General features: G+C 34.7%; 1 protein-coding gene and 1 non-coding gene across 2 annotated transcripts; one reads left to right on the top strand and one right to left on the bottom strand.

Moving 5' to 3' along the window:
• Positions 1–5,469: 5,469 nt before the first annotated feature.
• Positions 5,470–10,434, bottom strand: LOC129292321 (uncharacterized). Its single transcript, XM_054929893.1, has 6 exons — positions 10,386–10,434; positions 9,360–9,415; positions 6,819–7,151; positions 6,213–6,686; positions 5,933–6,108; positions 5,470–5,668 (listed from the first exon to the last, which is right to left on the bottom strand). The coding sequence occupies exons 1-6, from the start codon at positions 10,432–10,434 to the stop codon at positions 5,470–5,472; spliced, it is 1,287 nt and encodes a 428-aa protein (XP_054785868.1).
• Positions 6,529–6,634, top strand: LOC129294015 (small nucleolar RNA R71). Its single transcript, XR_008589258.1, has one exon. It is a non-coding gene; the product is annotated as a small nucleolar RNA R71 (small nucleolar RNA).
• Positions 10,435–24,570: the final 14,136 nt, after the last annotated feature.

Below are 24,570 nucleotides of genomic sequence, written 5' to 3'. Positions count from 1 at the left end.
ACAGAAAGAGAAACAAAATGATAAGCTTACACAGCAGGATTTTTCGAATCAAGGAAAGGAAATGCTGTGAAATGTGGGAAGAGAATTAGCTGTACTGGCTCAAGCTAATAGCCAAACAAGGAGAATACAAAGTAAAAGCTGTGATAGCTATAGCAGACAAGTAGGCCAGAGATGAGGAAGGCGATGGTATTTAGATCTGGAGCAAAGGTTGAACCTTGGGAAGGAGAAACAAGGACGAATGGCGAAGAGACACCCTCGAGCTTCCACGAATAATTATGGCGGAGAGGGAGCTACAGTAGCAGACAGGCAAGAACAGTGTAGCTTGAATGGAAATGGTTGTGGAACAAGATTCTTCTGAGCTAAGATTGAAGCTCGAAGAAGAAACACTCCATGGCTTGAACAGAAATGATGGCTGGTAAAGGAAGGAAACAACAGTTTATAGTGAGGATGAAGGCTCTGGTTTGAATGAAAATGGCAGAGAACGAGGAAATGAACGAGAAGAAATAGGGTACGTCGTGGGCTATGGAGAAGAACCGGAGAGAGATCAAGAGAGACAGAATGCATGATGGCAAGGGATACTATGGATGTTGGTAGTGGAGGAGCAAGGGGACAACGGTGACTGGAAGTAAAAGGAATGACAAAACTGGACAAAAGTGAGGAGAGCGTGAAGGGAATGACAAAACTGGACAGGGAAATAAAGAAAGAACGCTCGTGAGGTTAGCTCTAGTCAAAAGCCCACTGCTGATGAATTTTTTTTTAACTAAGATCAGCTACAGACGTTGGAATGGAGAGGAGAGGGAGAATATTATTTTATTTATTTATTTTTTTAACCAGTTGCAGAACTGGAAGGATAAGAAGAAGAAATTTTTTTTAATATTATATCTATATAAATATATATATATATTATATTATTTTTAAATACTATAAAACATAACACATAAGGGAAAGAAAAGAGAAGGACAGAAAAGAAAAAATAAATTATTAATATTATATATATATATATACATATATTTATTTTTATTTTTATTTTATTTATTTTTTTTTGAAAAAGAAAATCCAAATTTTTTTAAACAGGTCCAGAGGAGATAAAAGTCGTGACTTTGGATTTAAGATTGAAATGAAAGTCATGACTTTGACCTGCTCTGGAATCTCAAAGTCATGAGCTCAAAGTCATGACTTTTATCAGAACTTTTTTGACAGCAAAATTTTGCAGCACTCTGTTTTCAAAAATCTGATTTGTTCACCCCTTAAAACCTCTTCCAAGCACACAATTCATTCCAAAATCAATCTCTAACCATCATTTATCAACCATACACAATTTTTTTCAATTAAAGTGCAATCAACTCCTAAAAAGAGCCATTTTTCATGGGAATCAAACCACAAAAAATTGCATTTACTTCAATAACCTCAAAATAATTTCCCAAACAAGTTTATAAGCATAAAAAAAACTTAAATAGCTTGACTTCCCTAAAATTTTCCTTCCTTTTATGTTCTTTTGTTCTTTGGCCACATTTCTTGCTTCTCCAAAGGCTTATACTTCCTCATATCTTCTTGTTAACCTACAAAAGAGAAAAGATCACACATAACTTCACCAAAACAACAAAACTACAAAAGAAAAAAAAATAAAAGATAAGGTTTAGAACTTGGGTTTCCTCTCAAGTAGCGCTTGTTTTATAGTCATTCAGCCCGACTCTTCTCTTCTTCAAGAGGCATCAAATAAGGGCAAGGTGATTGCTCCACGGTCTACCTTACCACCCCAGTAATGCTTCACTCCTTGCTCATTGACTTTAAATCTTTCTCCTTCATTGCTTTCTAGCTCAACAGCACCATGAGGGAATGCTTGGACCACATTGAACGGTCCCGACCATCTAGACTTGAGTTTGCCAGGAAATAATCTCAATCTAGAGTTGTACAAGAGTACTTTTTGGCCTGGCTCAAATGCTTTGCATAAAATTTTCTTGTCATGTCATCTCTTTATCTTCTCCTTGTATTACCTAGCATTCTCATAGGCATTTAACCAAAATTCATCAAGTTCATTCAGTTGGAGAAGTCTCTTTTCACCCACAGCCTTAAAATCAAAGTTGAGCTTTTGAATAGCCCAATAAGCATCATGTTCTAGCTCTACCGGAAGATGACATGCTTTCCCAAAAACTAACCGGTATGGAGACACGCCTATAGGAGTTTTGTAAGCCGTTCGATAAGCCCACAATGCATCGTCAAGTTTGGTGGACCAATCTTTTTTGCCACTCCTATCGTCTTCTCAAGTATCTTCTTAATTTCTCGATTAGAAATCTCAGCTTGCCCGTTAGTTTGTGGATGGTATGCAAGTGCAACCTTGCGCTTGATACCATATTTCTTCAAGAGAGATTGAAATTAATAGTTGCAAAAATGACTACCAGCATCACTCACAATGGCTCTTGGTGCTCCAAAACGGGTGAAAATATGCTTCTTCAAGAACTTGAGCACTACTTTAGCATCATTAATGGGAAATGCTATCGCTTCAACCCATTTTGAGACATAGTCTAAAGCAACAAGGATATATTGATTGTTGAAAGACATAAGAAATGGTCCCATGAAGTCTATGCCCCACACATCAAACAATTCTACTTCAAACATGTTGTTGCGTGGCATTTCGTTCCTTTTAGAGATATTACCTATCCTTTGGCACCTATCACACTTTAAAACAAAGTCATATGCATCTTTGAATAAAGAAGGCCAATAGAAACCACTTTGCAAAATTTTAGATGCTGTCTTGTCACCTTTAAAGTGGCCTCTATAGTCAGAAGAATGGCAACATCTTAGAATTTCTTGTTGCTCACACTCAAGAACACACTTTCTAATCATTTGGTTGGCACATTGTCGAAACAAATAGGGTTTTTCCAAAAAATATAACTTAGCATCATGGAGAAACTTCTTCTTTTGATGAAACTTTAAATCAAAGAGCAAGATGCCACAAACAAGATAGTTGACAATGTCTGTATACTACGGTGTTTGAATATTGTCAACCTTAAAGAGTTGCTCATCAGGAAAAGCTTCATCAATAATAACATTACATTTAAGTTGAGCATCAGTACTCAACCTAGAAAGATGGTCCGCCACTTGATTCTCAGTACCCTTCCTATCAATAATCTCCAAGTCAAATTCTTGTAGAAGTAGTACCCATCGAATTAACCTTGCCTTAGACTTCTTCTTGTTGAATAGGTACTTTAAAGCTGAATGGTTAATGTAAAATATCACCTTAGTACCCACAAGATACAATCTAAACTTGATAAAAGCAAACACCATAGCAAGAAGCTCTTTCTCAGTCGTGGTGTAGTTTTCTTGAGCATCATCAAGTGTTCTGCTAGTATAGTAAATTGGGTGAGGCACCTTTTCTTTCTTTTGGCCAAGCATAGCACCCACAGCAAAGTCGCTAGCATCACACATCACAATGAAAGGCAAACTCCAATCAGGAGCCATCATGATAGGCGCAGACACAAGTCTTTTCTTCAACTCTTCAAATGCTTTCAAGCATGAATCATTAAATTTAAGTTCAGCATCTTTCTCAAGAAGAGTGCAAAGAGGCTTAACTATTTTAGAGAAGTCTTTGATGAAGCGGCGATAAAATCCCGCATGACCAAGAAAACTCCTTACATCCTTAACATTAGTAGGTGGAGGAAGTTGCTCAATCACCGAAATTTTGGCTCTATCTACATCCAAGCCATTTTTGGAGACTCTATGGCCAAGAACTATGCCCTCCTTAACTATAAAGTGGCATTTTTCTCAATTTAAGACCAAATTGGTCTCTTTACATCTTTTTAACACATTGGCCAAGTTGATCAAACATTCCTCATATGAATCCCTAAAAATTGTGAAGTCATCCATGAAGACTTCCATAGTTTGCTGAATCATATCAGAGAAAATTGCCATCATACATCTCTGAAAAGTGGCCGGTGCATTACATAACCCAAAAGGCATGTGCTTGAAAGCAAAAGTTCCATAAGGACAAGTGAATGTCATTTTTTCTTGATCCTCTGGAGCTATGGCAATTTAGTTATAGCCTGAATATCCATCAAGGAAACAAAAGAATTTCCTTCCAACTAATTTGTCAAACATTTGGTCGATAAAGGGAAGAGGAAAGTGATCTTTCCTAGTAGTCGCATTTAACTTTTGGTAATCCATGCATACTCTCCACCCAGTAATAGTGCAGGTAGGAATTAGCTCATTGTGGGTGTTAGCCACTACAGTCATGCCTCCCTTTTTTAGAACGCATTGAACTGGGCTCACCTAAGAGCTGTCAGAGATAGGATAGACAATGCCCACCTCAAGCCATTTTAAGATCTCCTTTTTCACAACTTCCTTCATAATAGGATTCAACCTTCTTTGATGTTCCACAGAAGTTTTATGATTGTCTTCAAGGAAAATCTTATGCATGTAAATTGAAGGGCTAATACCCTTTATGTCAGCAATAGTCCACCCAATAGCTCTCTTGTGAGCTTTCAAGACTTTCACAAGTTGCTCTTCTTGTTGTTCATTCAAGTCTGCAGCAATAATCATTGGCAAAGTGTTGTTAGCTTCTAAATAGACATACCGAAGATGAGAAGGTAATGTCTTCAACTTAAGAGATGGTGGCTCTTCAATAGAGGATTTCAAAGATGGTCTATCAAGAGATGATAAATCTAGAGATTCAAATTGGACACGGTTTCTAGGATAAACTGGTGATGCATTCATGATAGCCATATACTTTTCTCCATCTTGAGTCTTTAATTGAGCTCCTAGTAACAAGGCTTCTAAAAAATAATTACGAAATGCCTCATTGAATTCTTCTTGTGTAACTTGATCAAGCATATCAACAAAGAAGCATTGCTCAAGATCATTAGGAGATTTCATCAACTTGTGCATGTTAAAGGTGACTTGCTCATCATCCACCCTCATAGTAAGCTCACATTTTTCAATATCAATCAAGGTTCTAGCAGTTGTCAAGAATGGTCTTCCTAAGATAATAGGAATATCACAATCCACCTCACAATCAAGGACAATGAAATCAACCAAAAAAATGAATTTATCCACTTTTACAAGAACATCTTTAATAACACCACATGGATAAGCCAAGCTTCTATCCGTTAATTGCAAAGTCACGGTTGTTGGTCTAGCTTCACCCAACTCTAATTTATTGAAAATAGAGAGAGGAATAAGATTGATACTAGCACCAAGATCACATAATGCCTTACCCAAAAATTTATTTCCAATATGACACAGAATTGAGAAGCTACCAGGATCTTTCAACTTTTGAGGTAGTTGCTTAATGATATTCGTACAACTCTTGGTTAGAGCAACCGTCTCAATCTCATTGAACCTTCTCTTTTTAGAGAGCACATCATTCATGAACTTAGCATATTTGGGCATTTGCTCCAAAGCTTCCATAAAAGGAATGTTGATATGCAATTGCTTGAACATATCAAGAAATCTTTTGAATTGGCCATCTTCTTGTTACTTCCTAAGCCTTTGAGGAAAAGGTAGTGGAGGCACATACTTTGGCTTGGCCTCTTGTGGCTTGTTCTTATCACCAACCTTTTTGGCTTGATCTTTATTCTTTTTCTCTTCTTGATTATTCTTCAAGTTGCCATACTCTTCAACCATAATTTCTTCATTAATCACTTCATTATCAACAACCACCTTAGTAGCACCACTACTCACACCACTTGCACTTAGCATAAGAACTTCGGGTAATTGCATCCCACTTCTCAAAGTGATTGATTTACACTCCTCCTTACTATCCCTTTTAGGATTTGGAATGGTGTCACTAGGAAGATTGCTTCTTGACATAGCATTCATTTGTGAAGCCAATTGTCCCATTTGCACTTCGAGATTCTTGATTGCGGTATCATGAAGAGTAAGAGTTGCCTTAGTTTCAACTCTTGCAGATTCTTGATTACTCAAGATTTATGCTAACATCTTTTCCATTCTAAACTCCTCTTCCTTAACTGGTATTGGCTTTGGTGGAGCTTGAAAACTCGAAGGGTGAAGTGGCTTGACATTAAAGGATGAAGGCTGATTTGAAGAATTCCCTTGACTCCATGAAAAATTAGGATGATTCCTCATCCTGAGTTGTATGTTTGAGAGTAAGGGCTGTTGTAAAGGTTTTGAAACTTGCCCATATAGTTGACAAACTTAGTGGTCATATAAAGAGGACATTGATTGGGTATGTGCATATCATTGTATTGATTGCACACAATTGGAATGGCTTGGACAGCATGCACATTATGAGAATTTTCCCTTTGCATTTGAGATTCCAACACATCAAAATGCTTGTTCATTGTTTTCAAGATGGATACAATCTGGGAAGAGGAATCATCTTTTGCACTAGTCACCATTGATGTATTCTTTCTATCTGTGTTTTGAGTGTTGTTCACAGACAATTGGTCTAAGAAGCGAAAAACTTCATTGACAGACACATTTTGATATCCCCCATTTGTGATAGAATCAACTATGGCCTTCGAAGATGGATTCAGACGATTACAGAAAATCTGAATCATTACCCATTTGTCCATCCCATGATTAGGGCATTTCTTCATCAACATCTTGTATCTCTCCCAAGCTGCATAGAGATGCTCATCTGGATATTGCTTAAAGCTAAGAAATTCATCTCTAGCTTCCACCGTTTTATCATCAGAGAAGAATCGGGCTCTAAACTTATTCTCAAGATCCTCTCATGAACCAATAGAACCTTCGGGAAGATTGTTGAACCATTCTTTAGCCTTGTCTTGTAGAAAAATTGGAAATAACTACAAGCGTAAGACATCTTTAGGCATCCCGTTTTATCTGAAAGAATCACATACTTCCACAAAAGACATCAAGTGCTTGTTAGCATCTTCATTGAATAGACCATGAAATACACCATTCATTTGAAGCATTGTGATCATGGCGGGCTTGATCTCAAAAGTATGTGCTTGAAACTCCGGCATTCGAATACAAGATTGAGTACCCCTCAGATTCCAGTTAGCAAAGTCATTGACTGAGGTGGTGTCATACTGGTCTTCTGCCATGTTTCCTGATTGAGTTTCAGGAGTTCTTTCAGAATTAGGAGACTCGGCTTCTTCAAAAATTGTTAATCCTTCAAGTATCACTTCCCATCCTTCTAGGCCTATGACTTGCATATGCCAAATGGGTACCTGAAGAAGAAAACAACTAAAGAAGTATCAAACTAAAACAAAAACACTAAACAAAGACAAAATAAAAATCTAAAACTAATATCTACAAAGCTCAAGCAAAATCTAGTATCACTAGTCTAAGGTTGACCATAATATTTTCAAAAGTAAATCCCCGACAACGGCACCAAAAACTTGTTGCTCACTGCAAGTGTATGGGTCGAAGCAATTAATATAAAATGAGTAGAGTATTGTTCCCTCAAGGATTTGTTTAGAAAACTATAATCAAGTAAAAGACTAAGCAAATTTGATCAAATTAAGCTCCACATAGTTAGGTGAAATAATTTTACAAATGAAACCAACACTAAAAAATAAAGAAAAGTGAGTGATTCATAAATTTTCAATACAATTTAGGACCTATGATTATTTATCCTCCTTGCATTTCATAACACCAAAATTACTTCCTCTCATAAATGCTTTTAACGAAAATAAGTGCTAACCTAGGGTTCTAAAAATACTTGGACAAGCTCTCTCAAGTCATGAACAAGTGTTTAGTTAAATTAATTGCCCAATCTCTTGTTATAATTAATAAAATTTAATTTTAAACACCAACCCTAATGTGGCTATGTAAGGCTAGCAAGTATATCTTTATCTTACTAGCAAAACCATCCATTCAACATGCAAATATCAAGTTCTTGCACAATATTACCCAAGTTTTACACTTAACCTATCCCTCTCAAGCATCAATTAAGTGAACCCAACATCTAAATGGTGGCCAATCATGTAGAAGCATTAAGGAAAGAGTAAAATAAACACATTTATATCAATAATCATAAAAAGAGAGGAGAAATATAGTGTTAATCCGTACAAGGGTTCCAAATAATCCTAGAACAAAGGGTTTAGCCATTCATAATCATCCACAAGCTACAAATATACAAAATAAGTGGACCCATTTCAGATTACGAGAGAGGAAAGGGAAGAGGAATAGAAAAATCAAAGAAAATGAGCTCTAAATGTCTTCAAAGCTTCAATCTCTTGATCCCAACTCTTCCAATGCCCAAACCCTAGCACAACCAAGCTCCAAAAGTGTCTAAAAGTTTAAGGAATCTATTTTGGGTCAAGCTCTCAGCTTATATATAACCTAGCCAACTAATTTCTAATAAATGAAACGCAGCATTTGTCTGACAGCAGAGAAAGTCGCGAACGAAAGTCACGACTTTGGGACGACTTTGGTAGTTTTGCACTGTTTTTACAGCTAATGAAAATCATTCATTTTTCTCTTGATTTCTTCATCCAAATGCCTTCCAAAAACATCCACAAAGCTCCAGAAATACTTCTAATCAAAACTTCAATCAAAATAACATGAAATTAGGCTAAAAATATTAAATTAAAGCTAAGAACACAAGCCCAAAACAAAATGCACATTTTCCTAATTTTGGCAATAAAAACATATATAATTAAACTAAAATGGATTAGAATCTAAGGAAAATGTGATGAAATAACATGAACTTCTAGAGGTTAACAATTTCAAAATTTCACACGATAAAAGAATGAAATTTATGTAAATATATTAATTTACTAGATTTATTATGCATGTAATGTATATATATTTTTTTTATGAAATCCTAATAGTTATACCTACGAAGCTTTATTAACTCACGTGGTAATGCGATTATTTTAGAAGTCTATGAAGATTCAAAAATCTCACATGACTTAAAGATATAATTGATAAATATGATTATGATTTAAATACATTAATTTGGTTAATTAATTTTCTAAATTGTATATTATATCATTATTTACAAAAATCATTTATTTATTTCATGTAAATTGAGAATCATGATATCTGCGAGGACTTATTATCCTACACGATGATGTGATTAATTTAAGTCTTTACGAAGATTCTTAAAATCTCATATGGGACTTAAATAAATTATTTATAAAAAGGAGTTAATTCTAATAGTGGGTCTTTGAAACCCATATTTAATGTACATAAATAGACCCATCATAAATGTGCATACAATAATGATAGAAAGCGTCATAAGGTATACATGAACGTAACAATATTATAAACAAGCAGATACAGAGATGAAAATCATGCTCTTACACATTAGTATGTTCTTGCATGCTAAAAACATATTTAAAATTCAATTTAAAAACCCTGTCTAACAATCACACTAATTCTTTCGTTGTTGGAGATATCATTATAACGAGATCATACCAAAATCATACCAATCCAGTTAGGACAATAAGCAAAATTTCATTAAGGATTTCTCCACGTTTAGTATCTAGCCACATATTGCAATATGAGTCAAAACACCCAACATTTAAAACTCAAAAATAATTTCTCCCAGCCTGCGCCTATGTGTATACACCAGCTCAAGATTATAAATCGCAAAACAACTCTAAATAATCCTTTAGTCCAAATTTTGTATGCCTTCAACGACTTGCTAGCTATTAGACTGTGAAACAAGCCTTAAATCATAGTTAGAAATATAATTTGGTACTAGACTTGACTGTCACACAGCAATACCCATATATGATATGAATCGAACATAAGCAGCAGCAAGCCAGGATTAGACCCTTAATTACAAATAACCATTTTTAATGTCTAAATCATATATCTAACCCAATTTGTATCCTAATAAATTGCTCAAATAATGCAAAAATCCTTCAACTATTCGAAGTCAAGCCTTACAGAAAATTGTTGATACATTTCAAAAAACTAAATTTTACAGTGTGGCATGAGAGGCTTAATCAGAAATTAGAATTTAGAGTATGAAAATTAATCCTAAGATTGTTACCGAAATGGGTGTCTTCTTCACTTTCAGTTTCTAAATTCGACCAGCTTCCCCTTTTGCTTCTTTGGTCACTGCTTCAATCTATTTCCAGCGCTCTTTGTTTTAAATTCTGAGCTTCAGTGAGTCTTCCCCATCCTCGGCTTTTCTTCTATCTCCAGATCAATTTCTCTTTTTTTAGAAAAAACTCATCTCTCGGTCTCTTCCTTTCCCTCTCTGTTTCTCTTTTTTTCATTAGAAAAAACTCGTCTCTTAGTCTCTTCCTCCTCCTTTCTATTTCTCTCTTTTTTTAGAACTCTTTTTTTCTGATCTCAGTCTCTTCTCCCTCTGATCTCGACATTCTCTCTCAGTCTCTTTTTTTAAAAAACTCTCTCCCTCTCATCTCAATCTCCTCCATCTCTCCTTTTCAGTGAATTCTCTTGCCTTATGTAGAGAATAGAAGGGATGAATGATTACTCACCTGCTATACTTCTTGCTTTTTTCCTTTTCTTCTGCTGCATTTTCTGCATGTGTGACAAAAGCTCTCTTGTCTCTGGCTTTGCAGTCTCTTTTCTGCCTCTATGACTTTGGTTTCATGTGTTCTCTGTGCATGCTTGCTTCTTCTTTTTTCTGGCATTCCCTACTTTTCTCTGAGGTTGTCTTTGGCTTTTCAAACCGAAGGGATGCCATTTCATATTTGCTCTCTGTGTCTATGTATTTCTACTCTGCTCTTTCTTTCTATGCATTTTCATGCGTTTGTCTTCTCTACGTGTGTTCTACTTTCGTGTGTGTGTGTTGCTCTGGTCTTATTTTTCTTCCCTATCTTTTTCGTCTACTCCTTTGGCTTTCTTTCTGTGTGTGATTTCCCATCCCTGCATGTGTGCATTTGACCTGGTCAAATGTACTTTGAGACTGATGGGTTAAGGTTTAACCCATCGGTTTATATCATTAATCTCTTTTTAAAAAAACCATAATTTTTTTGCTTTTTAATCATGTTTATTAAATTTAAAAATTAGAAAGCAAACCTATTTTTGAATTAAGCAAGCATATATTTTTTTTTTAAAGATAGCAAAATTTAAAGGAAGAAATTCAAGAGTTGACTTTCAAAAGTTAGTTCCTAATATTTTGAATGGTTAGGATAATGTTAAAGAGATTTTTCAAAGATTTAAGTGAAATTTTTTTTTGATTTTGTTATTATTATTTTTAAAATATAATTCTAAAAAGGATTAAATTTTATTTTTTTATTTTTTATTATTTTTTATTATTTTTAATGAACTAAAAGAAATAAGATCTTAACCAATAAAAAATTATCTAGGTTAAGATAAAATTAAACCTATTAATTAAAGATTTTTTTATGAAAATATAATCCTAAAAAGGATTAAATTTCATTTTTTATATTTTTATATACATATTTTTTGTTATTTATTATTATTTTTATTAAATTTAAAAAATATATAAACAAAATACAATGTTCACAGTTGCCCTTCTTTACTTGTATCATATATGAATATATGAAAAAAAGTGTGTTTTTGAATTCTTATATAAGCAACAAGTAAAGATAGAACATGTATTTTGGTCGGCCATGTAATACGTATGAAAAGACCTAATTACCCTTGACATAACAAGATTTGATTAAATGCGAGACTATTACATAACAAACACAATGACATGATTTTTTTTTAACAATGTGATGCAAATAGAAATGATAAAATAACATAAAAAGAAAAATGTTGTAAATAAATGACAAACGATTCAAACAAAATATATGTTAACTAGATGCCCCTCTTCATTTAATTTCTAAGTGAAAATTTCATAAGATGATATTCTTATCTTAGAAATGAATGAAGAAAGAAACATGTATTTTGTTTGGAGAGGCAAGATTCTTAGGTACTTACAACTAAACAAAAAACAAAATAAAACAAAATAAAATAAAACAAAGGGTTTAAAATGAAATGTGATTTAGGAAATAAACAAAACAAAACCTCAATAGAGATGAATTGCTTATGTTCTAAGGGACTTAGTTGGATGCCTACCTTTACAAGGCTTTAAAGAATTGTGCCTGTCGGTACTAGGCTTTGAGGGTGCATGTGGTTACAGGGCTTTAAGGGTGCCTACTGTTATAGGGTTTTAAAGGATCGTGCCAGCCAGTACTAGGTTTTGAGGGTGCCTACCGTTACAAGGCTTTGAGGGTGCCTGCTATTACAGAGCGTTGAAGGTGCCTGCCATTACAGGGCTTTTAAAGAATCATGCTAGCCAGTACTGGGTTTTAAGTGTTCCTGCTATTACAAGGCTTTGAGGGTGCCCGCCGTTATAGGGCTTTTAAAGAATCATGCTACTCGGTGCTGGGCTTTGAGGGTGCTTGTCGTTACAGGGCTTTTAAAGAATTGTGTCAGCCAGTATTAGGCTTTGGGGATGCCTGCCGTTATAGGGCTTTGAGGGTGTCTGCCGTTACAGGGCTTTAAAGAATCATGCCAGCCGGTACTGGGCTTTAGGGGTGTGAGAATGGGTTTCATCTCACATGGCAAATATGAGAAACTCACATGTGAGGTTTGTTATTTCTTCTCTTACTTTCTCATGTTTTTTTTTATTTTTTTAATATTATTTTTACCTTGCTCCAATCCAAATGTGGCATATTTCTATGACAAGGAATGCAATGCAGTAATGCGCCATGTATGATTTTTCATTTTTCTATTTGCCCTTAATTAAAATGGGTGTTAAAAATATGTAAAATATACCATGAATGGATGATTTGCAATGCAAAAAAGCTTGAACCTTTATTCATCTCAATTTATGAGACTTCTCTTTTTTTTGTGATAAATGCAAAAGTTAATACACGTTTATTTGCCCCAATGCAAATGTATGGATAATGCAAATGTATTGCGAAATTTTTTATTGGAAAGTTTGATGTTGAAAACTGTTTTAATATATATTCCTTTTTTTTTGAAAATTTTTGTGCATATCAAACAAATCATTTCGAACACAAGGTAATACCTCCAAGTCCATTATTTAACCTTTATTCATTAATAGGTGTAGTATCATAATATGCCGTTGCCCCTCTTTAGAAAATTTAAATGACCAAATTCTCGTCACTTAATCTTGCTTTAAAGCTAATGAGATCAACTTTTATGATCGAATACTGATAGCACACATGCTCTTGTTGTCAATTTACACCTACATGATGATCTTGATACCTTAAGGGCGAAAAGTAAGAATAAAGATACTAACATTCTACATCAAGTAAATGTATCAATAAATATTATTCCTTAAATGTGAACCTGCTATAATATATGAGATATGAATTCGAATATGATAACACAAAAAGAGAAGAAAGATGATCTCAAAGGAACAAGGGTGGAAAAATTCATTCTCTAATGCAAAAGTTCATAGAGAAATGGAAATATCTAGGTTCATGAGTACAAATGGCCTAAGCGCAAATGGGATGTGTGAATCTACTTAATCACATATCTCTCCTTTAGCTTTTCAAAACCCCAACAAGTGCATCACTGAGCTTCAATTGATATGCATGGTGTGAGGGATGATGGAATCAACTTTTCCAAACATAGATACTTAACTTCTGATGCCTTCCTTTCTTCTCCTAAGACATCCTTTTGTCTTGGTGAACTCTTCTTCTTCTTATCATTGCTTTGCTTGTTCTTTGCTCTAACTCTTTCTTAGGTTACCTTTATAGATTTTCAACCCAATGAGCTATTCTTTCCTTTTCATTTTTTTATTGGCTCTAACTTTTGTCTAGGTTGCCTTTACAGGTTTTCAACCTAGTGAGCACTTCTTTATTTTTCATTTTAAGCAAAGTAACACTTGACAGCATCCGCATTAATAGGCTTTGCTAACTATTGACTGTCCATGTCAGTTAGGATTAACGCTCCTCCAGAAAAGGCATGTTTGACAACATAAGGTCCCTTATAGGTCGGAGCCCATTTGCCTCTATTATCTTCTTAGGTAGGCAATATTTTTTTGAGTATAAGATTACCAACACTAAATTCCCATGGGTGAAGTTTTTTTTATCAAAAGCTCTTACCATTCTCTTTTGGTATAGTTGTCTATGACACATTGCAGTAAGCCTTTTCTCTTCAATCATAATGAGTTGCTCAAATTGGGTTTATACCTATTCATTTTCTTCTAAATCTGCCTCAGCCAATACTCTTAAGGATGAAATTTCTATCTTAATGGGTGTGATAGCTTCCATCCCATAAACAAGGGAGTATGGGGTTACTCCTATGGATGTGCATACAGTAGCACGATAACCATGTAAAGCATAGGGAAGCATCTCATACCAATCCTTATAAGTTATTGTCATTTTTCCAATGATCTTTTTAATATTTTTATTGGCTGCTTCAACTGCTCCATTCATTTAAGGTCTATATGGGGTTGAATTATGATGCTTGATTTTGAGCTTCTTACAAAAGTTTCTAACTTCCGTTTTATTAAGATTAGGACCATTATCTGTAATGATCCTTTCAGGAATCCTATTTCAATAAAAAAATTTGTCTTTAGGAACTTAAGGAACACTTTTTGTGTGATGCTAGCAAATGAATTTGCCTTTACCCATTTAATGAAATAGTCAATCATGACAAGGATGAAGCGATGTCCATTTAAAGCTTTTAGATTAATTAAACCAATAATGTCAATTACCCACACTGAGAATGGCTAAGGTGATACTAAATTATGTAATGGAATTAGAGGAGCATTTATCCTGTTAGCATAAATCTGACATTTGTGGCATTTCTTAATATGCTCAAAGCAATCTTTCTCTATTGTTAACTAAAAGTAGCCACATCTTTGAATCTGTTTGGCCATAGTGTGACCATTTGCATATGTACCGCATATGCCTTCGTGTACCTCAACCATAATTTTCTTTGCTTTTTCTGAACTCACACAACAAAGTAAGGTACCATTATAACCCTTCTTGTACAGAATATCTTTATTGATAAAGAATGACATAGCCAAATGATGAAAGATTTTCTTTTCATTTTCAGTCATTCTAGTTGGGTATGATCTCTTAGTGATATAGTTCTTAATATCCTAGAACCAAGGATGTTCTTTTTTATCTTCAATATTTAGACAGTATGCTGGAAAGCTTCTAGCTTATACTTGAATGGGTTGGATATAGACTCCACAATCAAGTTGAATCATTGCTGCTAAAGTGGTTAAAGCATCAACGAAATGATTTTTATCTCGAGTCAAGTAATGAAAGCTAACAACCTCAAATTGCTTAATCAAATCTGTTAAGAGTTCTTGATAGGGAATCAATTTTACATCCTTTGTTCTCCATTCTCCCGTTACTTGATGAATAATGAGAGCTGAATCACCAAATAATTCAAACATCGTGTGCTAAGGGTAATAGCTACTCAAAGACCATTAACACAAGCTTTATATTCTATTATGTTGTTAGTGCAATCAAATTCTAATTTAATGGCCACTGGAAATTGTTTTTCTTTTGGTGAAACAAGTACCGCTTCTACCCTATTTTCATGCATGTTGGCGGCTCCATCAAAATACATTTCCCATTCATGCTCTTCATCATTTCCTTCATCACAACCTACTTCTGCAATGCATATGCCTTCACCAGGAAATTGAAAATCTAATAGTTACTCATCCCTTAAAGGATTATTGGCCAAGTGATCTGCTATCACACTACCCTTGATTGACTTTTGCATCACATGCTTTATATCATTCAGATAGTACAACTTACCATTTCAATACTCTACCTACAATGTATAGGCTCTCAAAGATGTACTTGAGTGGGTCCACTCGTGATATTAGCCACGTAGTGTAGTAAAGCATGTATTGCCTTAGCCTTCTAGTTGCCTATACTAGTCCACGACAAGTTCGCTCGATTATTGGATAACAAGCTTAACAATCATTAAACTTCTTGCTCAAGAAATAAATTGCTCTTTCCTTCTTTTCAAAATCATCAAGTTGACCTAGCATTGCTCCCATTGAGGGAGGTAAAGTTGCTAAGTAGAGGATTAATAGACGTTCTGGTGACGAAGGGACCAAAATTGGGGGATTTAACAAATATTTTTTGATTTTATCAAAGGCCTTTTGACAATTATCATCCCATGTCTCCTTGTAATTTTTCTTTAAAAGCTTAAACATCAGTTCATTAGTAGCTGTTAGATTGGCAATGAATCTAGCAATGTAATTCAATCATCCCAAGAAACTTTCTCTGTTTGGGGAGGTGGCATTTCTTGAATTGCTCTCACTTTATCTGGATCTACTTCTATTCCTTTATGACTTGCAATAAACCCTAATAAATTCCTAGAAAGAGCTCCAAAGATATATTTATTAGCATTCAATCTTTGCCGGTATTCACGCAATCTCGCAAATAGCTTTCTAAGGACTTCAACATGACTCTCATTCTCTGCTGATTTAGCTACCATATCATCTATATATACTTCAATTTCTTTATGCATCATGTCATGAAATAGTGCTACCATAGCTCGTTGGTAAGTTGCCCCAGCATTTTTCAAACCAAGAGACATCACCCAATAACAATAAATTCCCCATTGGATTTGATTGTACCCTGAATAACCATCCATAAAGGAATAGTGGTAGCTTCAAGCCATATTATCAACCAATACATCAATGTGGGGTAATGGAAAATCATCTTTCGGGCGCATATTATTTAAATTATGATAATCAACACATATTTAAATTTGACCATCTTTTTTAGGAACGGGAACAATATTTGCCACCCATTGTGGGTAAGTTACTACCTCCAAAAATCCTGCTTCTAACTGCTTCATTACTTCTTCTTTTATTTGTAAGGACACCCCTGTATTTATTCTCCTTAACTTATGTTTCTTAGGCTCAACCTTAGGAAGCAATGATATTTTATGAGAAAAAAATGCTTGGGTCTAGCCTAGGCATATATTTATAGGACCATGCAAACACATCTATGTATTCTTTGAACAACTCAATCATTTGTTTCCTTTCAAGGTTATCTACTATTTTGATCATTTTTTATGCTTCTTAGCTCCCATATTAATCACCTCAATCACTTCTTCATGTGGGCATATTCCCTTTTCACTCAATTCAAGCATCTTAGAAAAAGTTTGGATCACATCTTCATCATTAGACTCACAATCATACATATCAGTGGCAACGAGCGAATCATCTTCGCAGGGTTCATTAACATCTGGATGAGAGATGGAATCAAAAGAAATAAAATCCCTAGATGATAGAAATGAATATAAAATGAAATAAAAGTAAGGAAAAGAAAAGAAAGGGGAAGAAAAATAAACTGAAATAGATAGGGCGGAATAAGGAGATAGACATGAATGCAACTAAAATTCATTTTCATAAATTACATGCATCAAAAGTTTGCATTAAAGAATACCCAAGATCTATTACCTAAATTTAGGCACAAAAAATGGATAAGAAAATAGGAACAACATAATTGAATCAATTACTCTAAGCTAATGACATCATTGGCCTCTTCAAACTCCTAATTCGCCAGAACTTTGCTAGAATCATCGATTGCAATTGAGGCACTTATTCTATATGCTACGTCTTTGTTGGAACGGATCATTGAGACAATTGGTTCACATATTACCTCAGACAGGCCTGGGAAGGTTTCTTTGATGTGTGGAATCTTTACTGGCCTTTTTGCCTCTTGCCAAACTTTTTTTTTCCTTTATCGGATCTTCTAAAGTAGGCTCATACCCTAACCCTTAGTGATTACAATTATCCAAGACCTCAATTGGACACGTAATTCCTTGTACATGAGAGCCTAAACCTTTCCCTAGCATAAACCCACTCTTCATCATGATTTTAGCAACAACGAAATTGATGTTATGAGTATTGTCACAAATACCCTCAACTTCTAAGCTTTGAAATGAAACTCCATGATCTTTCTCTATGGCCTTAATATAAGGGAGTGAGCTTGGTTGCTCACCATGATTTGCTCCTCTCCTTTAACTGCTATAATTCCCCCATTACTAATAAACTTAAGCTTTTGGTGTAGGGTAGAAGGAACAGCCCCAGCATAATGAATCCATGGCCTTCCTAGCAGTATTATGTAGCTTGGGTCTATGTTCATAAGTTAGAAATCCACCTTAAACATGCTTGGTCCTATCTCAGAGAAGGACAATCAGATCCTAATAGCTCCCATTTTGATCCATCAAATGCTCTTACCATAATGTTGCTTTTGTGTACACTTGAAGCTTCTAGTGATAATGATTCAAATGTAGAGAGTGGCAACACATTTAATGTTAATCCTCTATCAATCAATACTCTTGCTATTATGAACCCTTCACATTTCAAAGTGATATGCAAAGCTTTGGTTTAATGGATAGCAGTTTCTATAACTTCCTCTTCGAAAAAGGAAATGGTAGAGGAGGCTTTTACAACATTCGTTACATTTGCTACCTTCTCAAGGGTTACATTAGGTTGTATGAAGGCTTGATTCAAAACTTCTTGCAAGGCTTTGCGATATGCTTTGGAATTCAAAATCAAAGAAAGTATTGAGATATATACTGGAGTTTTCTTCAATTGATCCACAATGCTGTAATCATTTTGTTTCATATTCGAAAGAAACTCATCTTCAAATTTTTCTATTTCTTAAGGATTATCTTCCTTTGGCCTATCAACATTCACATTTTTCTCTCTTACCATCTTACTAATGTAAGATGGAAAGTACGGCTTTCCACTTCGAGTAATACCTCCTGGGTTTTCTATTTCATTGCTTGTTCTAGCAATCAACATTGAGTTTTTATAGTTCTTCACAATGCTTTGATATCTCCACAAGACTGCTCAATCACTTTCATAGAGAAAGGGATAAGGCGTGCTTATGGTCAATGTTAGTTGTCTAGTATAAGGTACAAGATCTACAGAGGTTTTATTGATCACAAAAAAGACTATTTGGACTTGCTCTTTTAGGCTTGGATTTTTAATGACAAGCTCAATACACCTTTTCTCCACCATACACACCTTGGTATCTCCCTTCTTTACGGAAACAGTCCCTATCACCATCATTTTTCTAATAGTTTCTTTAAATTGTTCGCAACTTTTTATATCATGACCTATTATCTTTTAATGATATTCACAATATCTAGGTCTTTGATCATCGACATTATCTGTGAGGATTTCTTACATATAGCCATAATCCTTTAAAAGAGCATAAAGCTTGTTCATAGGCATCTCGATCTTTGTGGAGCTTTTGAAAAATGTATCTTCTTCTTCAATATTGTTGGCTCGCTTTTCATGGTTTGGAAGTGGATTAGTAGTAATGGTAAAGCTTCCCTCTTCTTTAAGTTGGATATGATTAGAATCAACCAAGTCTAGCACATTCCTTTTGAATGTCACACAATCTTCTATTGAGTGTCTAGGTGCATTCATGTGGTATTCACAAATAGCATTTGGATTATACCATGCTGGGTAAGCTGGACCAAGAAGCTTATAAGGTCGTGGACTTAATAATTAGGCTACCAGAAGTTTATGGTACAATTCAACATTTGTTAATCTAAAATTAGGCCATGGGCGATTATCCCTAGATTAGATATTTCTCCTCTCTCCATCCTGCCCATGCTTGTTAGGCTTGAACCTGAATTATGGCCATCTTTGATTCCTTCCCTCTATTTGATAACGGACTTGAGGACTGGCAGGAGCTTGTCTCACAGGTTGAATATAATTCACATTTCCTTCTTTTTTTTTGTCATAGTTCTTTCATGAACTACTTTTAGCTTGAGAAGTGGCTATTTTCCCTTCTCGTATGTCTGTGTCAATCCTTTCTCTAATTAATATTAAGTTAGCAAAATTAGTAACATGTGTTCCTATCATGTGTTGGTAAAATGGCTTAGGCAATGCATGAATGAAGTACGAGCAAAGTTCAGAGTTCACCATTAGAGTCTGCACTTGTGAAGCCACTATTCTCCATCTTTGAGCATATTCTTTGAATGATTTTGATGATTTCTTGGTTATCGTTTTCAATTGTTCTCTGGTTGGAGCAGTATTAAGATTGAACTTATATTGTCTCATGAAAGCATCCATAAGGTCTTTCCATCTTTTAATCTTTATTTGGTCTAGTTGCATGCACTAAGTCAATGCAGCTCTAGTTAAGTTTTCAAGAAAGAAGTTTATCAAAAACTTCTCATCTTGTGACCATGTGGACATCTTTGTGTAATAAGCCCTCAAATGATAAATTGGGTTACTTATACCATCATATTTATCAAAGCTTGGCATCTTGAATTTCTTAGGAACCTCAATTTCTAGGGTTAAGCATAATTCCTTCAAGTCTAAGGAACCCTACGCGTTTGATCATTAAAGAGCCTTTAATTGATCTTTCATTTCTCTGAGCTCTTCTTTCAACTCCTTCTCTTTATGCAACACTTGTAGGATTTGGAACATGTAAGCATGATCTTCCTCAAGACCATCTAGTATGTTAAAGACCTTGATCCCGAAATCTTGTTTCTTTAGTGTGGGTATTTTAGGATTTGATCCTCTGTTTGGCTCAATTGTTCCGTTAGCTACTCTATCATTCTCATTTGCTATGGTATTCTATGGCAGATTATTATCACTCTTCCCTTTTAAAGTCTCTATTAGTAGTTTCATCATGTCATTTATTCTAGCCATTTTGGATTCCACTGCAAACATTCGATCATTTAACGCAGTTGACTCATTTACGTTTGAACTTTCCATAGCACAATATGCAATTGTGTGCTGTATGTTCGAGTGGTGGGAATTTGGTCAGATGAGTTTTTCTTTTAAGGTGCAATGTTGGCTTACCTGTGTAACATAATAATTAATTTTAATAAGTTTTTCCTTTTCTGTTTGTTTCATAAGATATCCAGCATTGTGTAAGCATAAGGGTTTCAAGACACTGGTACCCTTTAAATTCCTCTAGAAATTTATTATTTCGTAGGGAATTTAAAGTTGACAGTTAAATTAGAAGAACATTGGATCCCATCAAAATTCAAGGTTTTAAGCGAACGATGGTAGTACAAACCAATCAATAATTTCACAAAGCGTCATGTGGATTCTCATACAATAATTCAAATGCTAACACAAATTTAGAACTTTGTCATGCTATTGAGTTCTTTTACAATTTCTTGGCATAAATGGAATAATTCAACAATCTCCAATGGAGTTCCCCCAGGAAGAGTCATGCCTTCAACTTGCTTGAATGCTCTTGTAAATTCTAGAATTTTATCATTAGCCAAATCAATCATCTACCTACATTTTAACATCCATTCTTTAGTTTCTTCTGTTTGATCAAGGCAAAGTGATTTCCATTCCTTTAAGACTTCATTATGTTGATTAAGCCTCTGAACAGAGTTCTATGCTGTCTCAACTACACTTCGTCTCACCTTGGCTAGTTCATTCACCTTCCTCTCCAATTGTCATGTGAGCGTATTGATTTCTTGCTGCATCCCCTCGATAGGCTTGATGTCTTGTAATTCCTTCTTTAATGCATCATTTTTCCTGACTATTTTGACAAGTCTCGCTTTGGTACTTTGCGCTTTGTCATTACTACTTTGCATCTCTCTTTTCAGTTTGGCATTTTCCTTTCTCAATTTCTTAGTCTCAGGTGTTTCTTCAAGGTTATGTCTCTCTCTTTTCTTTGCTAGCTTCCTCTTTAACTCAATGCATTCATTTTGGCATTTTTTCAATTCTTCTTTATTCTTGGACTTCGACCTAACAAGCTCTTGTAACTCATTTTCCTTCATTTTCAAACGTTCTATTAGTTGCCCATTAATTTCTTTCAAGTCATTGCCTAATAAGGGATTTTGAGGAGGGAATGAAGGATTTTCTCCTTGAATCATACTCTTTAACCAAGTAGTGTATTTTGAACTTGAGTTTACTACATGTATCCCTAGTTCAATCTTTCCTTTGTACCCTATCTTTTGCCATGCTTCTTTGACATTCTGGTTTGACAACTTTGTTCCATCCTCTCCATGTAGAAAGTATAACTCTTGCACCTCTTCCTTAGAAGGGACATTTTGCTTATGAGCCAGTTATCTTAATGCTAAGGAAGGGTTATAGTTGATACACCCTCTGGGTCCTATTAAAGGTACATTCGTGAAGTCACCACAATGATAAATAACCTCCTCTTTCCACTACCAGTCTAGTTTCTATAGGATGGAATTTTCTCTGAGTTCTATGAAGGTTCTTTTTCAATCCATGTAGCTCATTCCATCAATCACAAATTGACCCTTAAAATACATAAGTGGATTATTGTCTGAGTCATTCTTCTTTCTGAAAGGAAGCATCTTTCCATAAAGGTGGCCAAGCATCCATATATCTAGTAATGCAATACAGCAATTGACCTTTCCTTTCCTTTTATTATGACAATGAGTTAAGGTCAAGTATGTTTCTGCTAAGATTGCTGGTACCAAATTCACACTATAATACTCCACCATTTAGAATACACTAATGGCTTTTAAATCAATTATGCCAATTGATGATAGAAACAAGATTATTCCATATATGCACAAGGCAAAGACCCTACAAAACGTAACCCAATCCTCTTTTTCTGCCAAAACGTTTAAGTGGGCTTCTATGACAGCTCTTGAGATTCCCTCTGTTTGTCCTAGGCAAACTATTTGTACTTCTTCCTCAGGAATCCCCAAGATTTTTGCTATCATACCTCGAGATGGAAAATACCTAGGATAAAGATATATTGCCATATTCTCCTTAAGGGGCATTCTTAAAATTTCTCCGTATTCTTTCAAAGTTGGTGCCATTTGGAAGTCTTGAAATGTAAAACACCTTAACGAGGCATCCCAATATTAGCTTAATTCCATTATTGCATCATTATGTATTGTGACTGATAAAAGATTCAAGATATTTCCATACTTCCTTTTAAAATCTTGCATGATCTTCCCTTTAATACGACGGCTTAACTCAATTAAGGTTTCCAACAGCTTAACTTTTATAGATAATTTGATCCCTCTTCCCTAGTATAACTTTCAGTGCGATCTAGATTTATACTACCTTTGGGTGCCATTTACCCCTTATGGCAATTTCACAAAGATTCTAGATAGCTCACTATTCCTATTAAGCAAAGTAAAGGTTAATAATATGCAATTGTCTTAATTTTTATTAAGCTATCTAGTTTCTTTTTTTGAATTCACTCCTCTAGACACTTATTGCATCACAAGGAGATAGATTAAACAATTAGTTGACGAGAGGTTTAAATCCCCTACATGATTAATGTTGAAAGGTTTAGCCTTATAATTTTGTTTTTGGAAAAAAATAAAAAAATGATTTTAGTCATGGATATGTCGGGAAAAAATCTCTTCTCTCCTCAATGTGCTTATTGCCCCATAGGGAGAAAAGGATAAATTAGCCTATATACAGCTAAAACTGAAATATAGCTAAAGTTCCAACTTTAAAAGTGAAATAATGTAGTCATCTAATAACAAGAGAAATTATTTAATTTGTTATTTTTTTAAAAAAAATGCGAATACTTTATGATGACATTTATGAAATGTTATGAAAATGATGCAATAAAAGATCAATACTCTCATTCTGTGTCCTATTCAAGGAAACTTAAGTTCATAACCAAGTATTAGCTAGAATGGTTGGCTACTAGCTTTCGTCTAAACCGTGTAACTTAAGAGTAGATGTATATTCCTTGTAGATAAAAGGCTCCCAAGATGCCCTCACCTGAAGGTGGACCTTACTTAATAATTTTGACCCTCTGAGAACATAAGTTCTACAGGGACCAAATATATTGAGCAAGTAATAGCTTGGGCGATGTATTCACAGTAACCTCCAAGAGTTTAAAAACTCCACAAGAAAACCACTACTAACCTCTTCTAACCTATAGTACTCACAGACCCAGGTATAGGGCCCAAAATATGTGTGTCAAATTGTGTAAATGCACAGTGTGTGATGAGAGCATGTAAGCCAATCATCTTATTCCTATATGTTACCCAACCCTCATCTGTTAATCAGATCAAACAAAGAGATAAATATATATATGTACAAATAAAAGTCTTCTATCTTAGGGTTTATTCTGCATGTTATCTATCCCAAAAACTTATTATAAAATACAAAAGGAAAGAGAGAAGATGAAAAGAGGAAGAAATAAGGGACTCACAAATTTAAAGGGATAATAATGCTAATAAAAGAAAAATTATATTATATTTTAAGCACAATAGACTTATAGGCTTGACTCTCTAATTGTCCCCAGCGAAGTTGCCAACTGTCGCACCTGAAAAATGCGACCCGGACGGCACGTGAGAGGAGGTTCCAGCCTTCAAGGGCGAGAACCGGATGGAACGGGAGTCGCCACTAAAATTTTGAGAGAAATCTTGAAAAACTAATTAAAAGAGGATAATGATGGTTTGCGAAATAAAAAAAATAGACTCGGGAGTCGATTGAGTATAGGGAAGGTGTTAGACACCCCACAACACCCGTTCGTAAGAATGGTTACCTAAAGTTTGTTGTGTTATATGAATATGGCTTTAAAATTATTTTAATTATCTCTTTTTTATTCATGTGTTTGATATAAAAATGATAAGGATTAAGTGAGAAATATTTATTTATTTACAAGGGAGAACTTGACTTAAAATCAGACTCTGAGGCCTACGTGCCCTGTGATAGGGATCAAAGTCCATATAGTTCGGGTTTTAAAAATTGTTGGTGAAAATATTTTTTTGAAGAGAAATTAATTAGAAATAATTCATTATTTTGAAAAT

Source organism: Prosopis cineraria, unplaced genomic scaffold, assembly GCF_029017545.1.
Source record: "Prosopis cineraria cultivar Desert tree isolate PC_DT_omini unplaced genomic scaffold, ASM2901754v1 PC14, whole genome shotgun sequence".
Classification (NCBI taxonomy): Eukaryota; Viridiplantae; Streptophyta; class Magnoliopsida; order Fabales; family Fabaceae; genus Prosopis; species Prosopis cineraria.
Note: the sequence above shows the minus strand (reverse complement) of the source record. Positions and strands in the feature narration are given on the sequence as shown.